Genomic DNA, 10036 nt, shown 5'->3' on the forward strand with positions numbered 1-10036 from the left:
GTAGAGCGCTTGCCTTGAGCTGAAGAGCTGAGGGACAGCGCCCAGGCCCAGAGTTCAAGCCCCACGACCGACAAAAAAAAAAAAAAAAAAATTATTTTTAAACGAAAATTAGGGTAGTAATTTTTTATTAGAGATTATTTTAGGATCTTCTCAGTTTAACAAGAGATCTCAATTGCCAGGAATCAATGGCTCACACATATACTCCTAGCTACTCATGAAGCTGAGATCTGAGGGTCACAGTTTGAAGTCAGCCTGGGCAGGAAAGTCTGTGAGACCCTATCTCCAATTAAATACCCAAAAAGCTGGAAGTAGAGCTGTGCCTTGAATACAAAAGCACAAGAACAGCACCCCGGCCCTTAGTACATACCCCCAGACTAGAGAACTCAATTTAAGGAGACACTACAGATATTATTAATTTTGCTTTATATAATGAAGTTTGTTTTGCAAAATTTTCAGTTGCCTTTCAAGAAAGGCAATATATTCAATTTCCATATAAGTAAGATTAGTTTCCATAACTGAAGATACTGGTTAAGGTAAGTATGTACCTACAGTTTTTTTAGAGTCTACAAAAATTTGAGATAATTGGGACTTTGTCCCTCTTTAAAGCATTCATTTCTTCACAAAACAAATGATTATTCAGCAGTTATGTGGAGGCAGTGTTTGCCCACTGAGCAATGAGCAAAATTTTGTTTTTGCAGCTTATATTCTACTAGTAGAAAGAGACAGCAAGCAACTAGACACATCTAGTGTGAAAGCTACCCCAGGTGGTGGTGTTTACTATGTAGAAAGAAAGTAGAAAAGAGGCATGGGTAACTGGAGCAGGTCATTGATGGCATTGTCAGGCAAATTTTTTTTAGAAGACTTGGCATTCTGACAGAGGTCTAAATGAAACAAAACTTGAGATTATCTAGGGGCAAATGTTCCAGGCAGAGGAAATTCCAAAAGTAGGAACTTGTGGTGTGATATTTATTCCAACACACACTACATTTATTTATTTATTTATTATTTATTTGGGGGGGTCTGGTTGTGGGGCCTGAACTCTGGGTCTGGGCGCTGTCCCTCAGCTCTTCAGCTCAAGGCTAGCACTCTACCACTTGAGCCACAGCGCGACTTCCGGCTTTTTTCTTTTTGCTTATGTGGTGCTGAGGAATCGAACCCAGGGCTTCAGGCATGCAAGGCAAGCACTCTACCACTGAGCCACCTTCCCAGGCCCAACTACTTTAATGTATATGTAAATATATATTTTGAAGAGACATATACTTAAAATATATTTCTCTGATATATATTAAAACTTTCTGTGTTTCATTTCAACTTACTAAAAAAAAACAAGGTTTTACTTTATCTCAACTCTTAACTTTATTTTACTTAATAGGGTCCTGAGTTACTCAGCAAATATATTGGAGCCAGTGAGCAAGCTGTTCGGGATATTTTCATTAGGTTGGTTCTTTATGAATATTTTTAAGCAATTGACTCCATTATTATTTACCAATAAGTGCCTTTTTAAAGAACATATTCTGATATATATAGGCATTATTAATAAACTAAAGGATAAGATTTCTCTGTTTTACCAAATACTACTTAAATATAAATATTTCCAGTATTAAATTTTGGAGCTTATTTCTGTTGTATTAATAATGAAGTTTCTTTTTAATGGAATAATGACGGCATAGTGCTTTATACATGCAATCCCAGCTACTTGGGGAGGTAGAGATTGGGATGCTTGCATTTCCATGCCAATCCAGGCAAAAAGTTAGTAAGGACTGCCTCTCCTCCCCCTCCCCCCACCTCATCTCATCCAAAAAGATGGCTATATGCTTGTCACACACATTATTCAGGAGGCCTGAGTAGGAGGATCCATGGCCATGTTGGCCCAGGTAAAAACACAAAACTCTATCTGAAAAATAAAGCAAAAAGAGCCAGAGGAGGCATGGCCATCTAGCAAGAACGAGGCCCTGAATTCAAAGCTCAGTACACACAAGAAAGCAGAATCTTAAATGGTTATTCAAATACACTTCAGATTCAATTTTTATTGTTGTTATTTTTGTCTTTTTTTGATACAGTATCTTGCTTTCTAGCCTGCTGGCCTGAAACTTCCTATGTAGCTTCTGCTGTCCTCGAACTAATAATCCTTTTACTTCAGCCTTCTGAGTATATGAAGCAAATAATTATTTCTGACATGTCTCTTACATTTCTAAATTCTAAGTTCCTTTTCCCTCAGTTCTGAATTTGTATGTTACATATCAAGATATATATATGGCCAATTTAATTAAAATAGTGTTATTATTTTGATTATGCATAAAATTGTATGTGAGTAAAGAAAATAATATTTAAAGGTAAACATAGTTGCTAATTTATTTTGAAGTATACAGTTAGGAGGACAAATATTATAAGCTTAAACAATTTTTTAAAAAATAGTAAAATCAACGTGTATCCACTACCCAACTTAAGACTAGAATATTACCAGGAAAATGGTTTACTAGAAATAAATACCACCACTACATTATTGATAAAAAGGCTTAACTAATCAAGAAGATTATGTGATTGTAAAGTTATTTGTATCTAATAATGCAGCTTCAGAATACTTAAGAATGAGGAAAAATGGACAGATCTACCTTTCATAATAGGAGACTTCAGCATTTCTTGGTAATTGTTGGATTGAAACAATAAAATCATAAGAGGATATTTGAGCAATATAATCAATGGGAATAGTTTGATGAGCATTTTAGATCATGCACCCAACAACTGGAGAATGTATTCTTTTCAGGCCCACTTAAGCATTTAAAAAAATGAGCTACTCATGAGACCAAAAGGTTTCAAAGAAACAATATTGTACAGACTATTCTCTAACAACACAGTTAAATTAAATAATAAAACTCTTGCTTTGTTGGTAATATTGGTGATTGAACTAAGGGCCTTACATTTGCTATTTCAGAGGTTAAGTTTGGGAGGTTTGAGGCCAGTCTGGGCAGAAAAGTTCAGGAAGCCCCTTCCAAATGACTGGACAGAGTGGCTTGAACCTTGGTTTACTGTGAAGATGAGAAAAAAAATACCTGTGTTTGTATGTATATGTTTGTAAGTGTTTATACATGAAATTAGTTTGCAGCTTTTAAGCTCTATTCAAATGGCAATGTTTGCTTTTCTCAGAGCACAGGCCGCGAAGCCCTGTATTCTTTTCTTTGATGAATTTGAATCCATTGCCCCTCGAAGAGGTCATGACAATACAGGTGTTACTGATCGAGTGGTTAACCAGTTACTGACTCAGTTGGATGGAGTAGAAGGCTTACAGGGTAATCAGCATAAATGCACAAATATACTGTCATAACAAGATTGTACTACATTATAGTTTTTTTTCAAGTGTTGTTTTTTTCCTCCCTTAGGTGTTTATGTGTTGGCTGCCACTAGTCGCCCTGACTTGATTGACCCTGCCCTGCTTAGGCCTGGTCGACTAGATAAATGTGTATACTGTCCTCCTCCTGATCAGGTGACAATTTCATATTTAGAGTCCAAAATCCAACAAATGCTACACTCTTTCCTTGTGAACTTTCCTTCTGCCAGGTGATAGCAATTATCCTTAGAAGACTAGCTTTCTTAGGCAAGGGCTTTAGTCACTGTGTGCCCAAAGGGTAAACAGATTCTGAATCAGATGCTAAGTTTTTTTCTTTGGCCTGGTCATTTTCCTACAAGTCTAAACACTTCTTAACCTTGCAGTGTTCACCAACTGGAAAAAAAAAAAAAAGGCAAGAAACCTAAAGTGTTACATGTCATCTTCTCTGTATTCAAAATCACACACCTGGGCTGGGAAGGTGGCTTAGTGGTAGAGTGCTTGCCTTGCATGCCTGAGGCCCTGAGTTCGATTCCTCAGCACCACATAAGCAGAAAGAAAAAAGCCGGAAGTGGCGCTGTGGCTCAAGTGGTAGAGCGCTAGCCTTGAGCTAAAGAGCTGAGGGACAGCACCCAGCCTAGAGTTCAGGTCCCACAACTGCCAAAAAAAAAAAGTAGCACACACCCCATTATTCTGTTAAATAAAACAACAACAAGAACAAACAAAACAAAGCATGGATACAGAATCAAGCATATTTGAATAGTAGGAATGTGATCAAGTTAGAATCACAGTGATAAGGTTTTTAAAAAAAAACTTGTAGTTACGTGTTAACCAAATCTTGTTCTCAAATTTAAGATTAAAGGAAGATCACATAAACAAATTGTCAAAGGTATAAAATATCATAATATGTCACATGTAGCAACTATTTACATTATTTAAATTGTTGTTTATTGGAACACTTACTCAAATCTAGAAAATAACTAGTCTGAGTAAGACAGTGATTTACACTAAAACAGTTACCTGTTAATTTCACTGATTTTCACTGATGTCCATTCCATTAGGGAAAAGATTCCAAAGAAAATAAATAGACTTTTGTATGGTTTTCCACTTGTAAAACTTTTTAGATAAGTAAAGTTAATTTATTTTTAACCTTTGGCAATACTTTTTTAATAAAATTAATTCATAAAATTTTATTTTTTATTTGTTAAATCAATTCACTTTTCTTCCTTCAGGTATCACGCCTTGAAATTTTAAACGTTCTCAGTGACTCTCTGCCTCTGGCCGATGATGTAGACCTTCAGCATGTGGCGTCAGTCACCACCTCCTTTACCGGGGCTGATCTGAAAGCCCTGCTTTACAATGCCCAGTTGGAGGCTTTGCAGGGAAGGCTGCTCACCAGCGCGCTCCAGGTGAGTGGTGTGAAAGAACAGGTGAGCCTCGTGCTGGTAGCTCACACCTGTGATCCTGTCTACTCGAGAACCTGAGATCTGAGGATCACAGTTTGAAGCCAACCCAGGCAGAAAAGATTGTGAGAATTTTGTCTCTGATCAACTACCAAAAGCTGGAAGTGAAGCTCTGGCTCAAGTAGTAGAATACCAGCTTTGAACAGAAAAATAGAAGAAACAGCTGCTGGGCCCAGAATTTAAGCCCCAGTACTGGCACCAAAAGCAAAACAAAGCTCAGTTCAGTGTCAGACTTTCAACTGTGAAATATCCTAGTTTTAGCAACTTTGATAAAACTTCATAGAAATTTAAATGTTCTTTTGGTTAAATGTTCCATAATTGGGTTGTGGGTTCCTTATCCATTTCTTTAACATTACCTCAATATGTGCAAAAATATGTTGGCCTTGGGAAGGATATTATTTAATCTGAAATATGAATTTGTATGAACAGAAAAATAATTGAGGTTTTTCTGCTTGTTTTGTATTGAAAAAGAAAAATCAAAGCACTAGTTGCTCACAACTGTAATCCTAGCTACTCAGAAAGCTGAGATCTGAGGATTACAGTTCCAGAGACTCCTATAGACTATCAAAAAAGCCAGAAGTAGAGCTATGGCTCAAATGGTAGAGCACTAACCCCAGGACTGGCCAAAATAAAACTCAATCAAAATAGTTGAATTTGAATGTGAAATAGGCCAGTTAACCTGTAGGAGGCCATCTTGGTTGACATTCCAAGATGTGGAACGCTGTGCAATCATGGATCTTTCCTCGCTCATTCTCATCTGTTTTCCTTTATTTCTCTTCTACTTTCTGTATCTCAGCCCTAGCATCAACCTTTTCTTTAAGGTGTCTGGAGGATTTTTTTTTCTACCCTTGCATTTTTATTTAGTAAATCTATAAAGTTTATAACTGAAACAAAATCAACAGCATTCATACTATAAAGTTCACAATTATGAACAGGAACAAGTAACATAATTATCTAAGTTACACTGAAAAATCGAATGGCATATTCCATTTTATTTTTGATGTGTTAAATTAGTATTAAAAATAAGAAAAACATTTTTATTTTACTAAAAGAACAGCCCACTGTTAAAAGTTTCTTTTTTATTTTAACTTCTAAAGTACAACATAGTCAGTTCAGGGGCTTTGGGTTTTTTTGTTTGAACAAATGATCCCACCGTCTTTCCTACAACATGCTCCTAAACAATCTGCTAGGTTTAACTGATTACATGATTTGAAATGGGGATGGTCTTTCACATTTGCTGCTTATAATTCCTAAGTGGCCAACGTTTAGTATTTTCACTTCTGGGTAAGAGAAAAAGCATTTTGGTCCATTAATTCACCTACTCGCTCCTGGAGGACATTAACCAACTCTGCTATTACAAAGACATGAGTGTCATTGATGTCTTGAATGATGAACTTCTTCCCCAGCGCATTAGACTCATCCAAGTACAGGAGGAACTGCTTCATGGCGGGATCGCATTCTATAAGCACTCCTTTCAAGACGTTGACCATCTTTTCCCAGTCAGAAGGTGCAGATAGCCTCAAGAATGCCCACCTTTTCCCAGTCGCTCAGAGGTTCCCCACGCACGCCTTCCAGCTGGTCCAGCTGGTCCAGCGGCGCCCCGACATCACCGACAAAGTGCGCCTGCCTGGGGGATTTTTTTTGAGGTTTCTTTTGTTTTTTTTTTTATTTGTAGTGCTGAAATTTAACCCAATGTCTAACACATGCTAGGCAAGTGCCCTACCACTGAGCTACATCTCTATCCCTGAAAGATTTTAATTCGTCTAATGATAGAGTGCTTTAGAAATATATATTTGTATGTATATGTATAACTTATATCATGGTTGGTTTATCATTTGGAGGAGAATATATAAGTGGAAAGGCAAAGACAAAACCCAGAGATGTGAGTTCTAGCTTTGTCACAGACCTTTTAGCAAGATGGTTGGTAAGTTAGCTACACATTCCATCATGTCTTTTTTGTGTGTGTGTGTGTCAGTTGTGGGGCTTGAACTTGGACCTGGGCACTGTCTCTGAGTTCTTCAGCTCAAGTGCTCTACCACTTGAGCCACAGTGCCACTCTGGTTTCCTGATGGTTTATTGGAGATAAGAGTTTCAAAGACTTTCCTTACTGGGCTGGCTTTGAATCACAATCCTCAGATCTCAGCCTCCTGAGTAACTAGTATTACAAGCATGAGCCATCAGTGCCCACTGTCTTTTCTTATTTTAATAATTAAAATTTTACTTATGTGCCTCACTTACATGCCATTAGAGAAATGATAGGAGCATGTTAAAAGAATTCTGGGCTAGGAATGTAGCTTAGTGGCAGAATGCTTGCCTCGAACACATGATGCCCTGGGTTTGATTCCTCTGCACCACATAAACAGAAAAAGCTGGAAGTGGCACTGTGGCTCAAGTAGTAGAGCACTAGCCTTGAGCAAAAGAAGCTCAGGGACATTGCCCAGGCCCTGAGTTCAAGCCCCAGGACTGACAAAAAAATTACTGAAGTCTCCTTATATGGCTCTGTTTGTAGGCTGTTTATGTTATTAACTTCTGAGTTGTGAACTACTTAAGTCTTACAACTGCTTCTCCTTTTGTGTGTTTTAGGATCGAAGTTCCAGTTCTGATAGTGACTTAAGTCTGTCTTCAATGGTCTTTCTTAACCATAGCAGTGGTTCTGATGACTCAGCTGGAGATGGCGAGTGTGGCTTAGATCAGTCCCTTGTTTCTCTAGAAATGTCTGAGATACTTCCAGATGAATCAAAATTCAATATGTATCGGCTGTACTTTGGAAGCTCTTATGAGTCAGAACTTGGAAATGGAACGTCTTCTGATCTGGTACCTAGCATATTCATTACTACACAATTCAGAACTAGAACTAGATAGCATCAAACAGTGTCTCCTTACCACTTCCACATATTCTTCCCTCTTGGATATTGGTCTTGTGTTTTTTAATGCCGCTAATTAGTTATTTTAGCCTTTCAAACAGGGATGAAAAAAGGTGATAAAAGTAGCCAGTGACTTTGCTTACCCTTTTACTTGCTTTTTAGGCTCCTCCATAGTGCGAGATCCATTCCATAGTTAACTACAATAGTTGAGGACAATGAGAAATTTGACAAGATTATGTCAACAATTCTTTTTTTTTTCTTTTTGCCGGTCATGGAGCTTGAACTCTGGGCCTGGGCGCTGTCCCTATGCTCTTCAGCTCAAGGCGAGCACTCTACCACTTGAGCCGCAGCGCCACTTCTGGTTTTCTAGTGGTTAGACTTTCCTGCCCGGACTGGCTTTGAACCATGATCTTCAGATCTCAGCCTCCTGAGTAGCTAGGATTACAGGCGTGAGCCACCAGCACCCTGCTTATGTCAACAATTCTTGACCACAAAATTGGAATCTGTGATTCTTTTCAGAAAATATAAAGGCAGTAAAAATAGTTTTATCAAGAAAGAAATATCCACATGAAATTAGGGCCCTATCACTGGTTTTTCTACTTAAATAGTATTCAACGTGTATTTCTCCCCACCCACCCACCCTCAGCAAGGGCTCAGTTATTTTTTTTGAAACATAGAACATTTTACCTGTATTTAGTTATTTTGTTATATATGTGTTATTAATTCAGATTCTAAACTATGAAACTTACCTATTTTGATTCCTAAGAATAATTAGTATTGCTTTAACCATCTTTAATTTTGAGTTCTATCTCGTAATTTCTTTCTAGAAATAAATGTTCTAAAAACCTTCCTATAAGTATTTCCAAAAACTGAGAATAAGACTTACTTGGAACGTAGCCTGTCCATTAATTTATGGGCAGACTCTGTAGCAGCATGGAAAGAGGTGAGGCTCAAGCAGGAAGCACTGAGTTCAAAGCCCCAAAGAAAGAAAAGAAACTCCTCTATTAGGCGGTTTTCACCATAGATTAAAAAAATGAACCTTGGTTTGTAGAAAACTGACATCTTATAAACTTCGCTTAATTTCAGTAAACTAAAATTTGAACTTCAATATATGTTAAAAGTTTGTCTCTCCCTCTTTGGCCCCTCCCCCTCGTTCTTTCTCCCTTCTTTCCTATTTCTGTACCTAACATGCAGAGCTCACAGTGTCTCTCTGCACCAAGCTCCATGACTCAGGATTTGCCTGGATTTCCTGGGAAAGACCACTTGTTTTCACAACCTCCAGTGTTCAGGACAGCTTCACAAGAAGGTTGCCAAGAACTTACGCAAGAACAAAGAGATCAACTGAGAGCAGAAATCAGTATTATTAAAGGAAGATATCGGAGCCAAAGTGGAGTATGACTGCTTTCCTTCTCAATATAATTGTGGAGCGTTTTTTAATGTATTTGTTTTGTTTTTCTCTTTCTGTTCTTTTCTCTCCTCTTCTTATCTGCCTGTAAAGTAGAAATTGGGAGGGCTGAAGTTCCAGGCTAGCCCAAGCTAAGAGTTAGCAAGAACGTCTCTCATTCAATGAATTTGGCATGATGGTACCTCCCATGTACCTGTAACTCCAGGTATATGGCAGGCATAGATAGGGTTATGTTCCAAAGGTAGTCCTGGGCAAAAATACAAGAACTATTTTAAAATAACCGAAGTAAAAGGGCTGAGGGTGTGGTTCGACTGTCCTTAAAATGTGAGGCATTGGGTTCAAACCTCAGTATCACCAAAAAAGAAAATGGATTTTTAAAAATTGTCTTTCCAGTTTTTATGTGTATTTATTTTATTTGCATGTAAGCTATGTTTATAAACAAGGTGTTGAAACATTGATTCAAAAAGTTATGAATTTCTTTGCTTTCAAACAATTATTTTATAAGAAAGGGAAGGTATGCCGCCTATAAAAACTGACAAAAAATAAATGATACTGGGACTGACACTGTTTTCCTCCCACTCCTAAGCTAACTAACTTTCTGTTTGTTTGTGTTTAAGGAGGATGAACCGCTTAGCCAACCAGGACCAATGAAAGCCAGTCTCACTATTAGCCAATCCCACTTAATGACTGCATTCAGCCACACAAGACCATCCATTAGTGAGGATGACTGGAAGAACTTTGCTGAGCTGTAAGTAATCACTTCTCAAAGTGTAGCTGCTATTGCAGGTGGAAGTATTGTTCACTTCTACTTGGGAAGTCTGTCCTTAAAATCAAAGATGACACTTTTAAAGCTGGTGCTGCTGGCTCACGCCTGTAATAATAGCTACTCATGAGGCTGAGATCCGAGGATCAGGGTTTGAAGTCAGTCTGTGCAGCAGACTCCAGTTAATTAGCAAAACTCAGAAGTGGAGCTGTGGCTCAA

At 38.0% G+C, this 10036-nt stretch overlaps 1 protein-coding gene and 1 pseudogene across 2 annotated transcripts in view; one reads left to right on the plus strand and one right to left on the minus strand.

The window, feature by feature from the left end:
* Positions 1-9816, plus strand: part of Pex1 (peroxisomal biogenesis factor 1) — a 34923-nt gene extending 25107 nt beyond the window's left edge. For both annotated transcript variants that reach the window (XM_013026071.1, XM_013026072.1), the window contains exons 17-23: positions 1373-1437; positions 3145-3287; positions 3378-3481; positions 4555-4731; positions 7369-7599; positions 8844-9041; positions 9672-9816. In XM_013026071.1, coding sequence (XP_012881525.1) covers positions 1373-1437; positions 3145-3287; positions 3378-3481; positions 4555-4731; positions 7369-7599; positions 8844-9041; positions 9672-9806 — 1053 coding nt within the window. In that variant the 3' untranslated portion in view covers positions 9807-9816. The remainder of the gene's footprint in view (positions 1-1372; positions 1438-3144; positions 3288-3377; positions 3482-4554; positions 4732-7368; positions 7600-8843; positions 9042-9671) is intronic.
* LOC105992954 lies at positions 5921-6317 on the minus strand (annotated as a pseudogene).
* Positions 9817-10036: the final 220 nt, after the last annotated feature.

Source organism: Dipodomys ordii, unplaced genomic scaffold (assembly GCF_000151885.1).
Source record: "Dipodomys ordii isolate 6190 unplaced genomic scaffold, Dord_2.0 Scaffold90, whole genome shotgun sequence".
Classification (NCBI taxonomy): Eukaryota; Metazoa; Chordata; class Mammalia; order Rodentia; family Heteromyidae; genus Dipodomys; species Dipodomys ordii.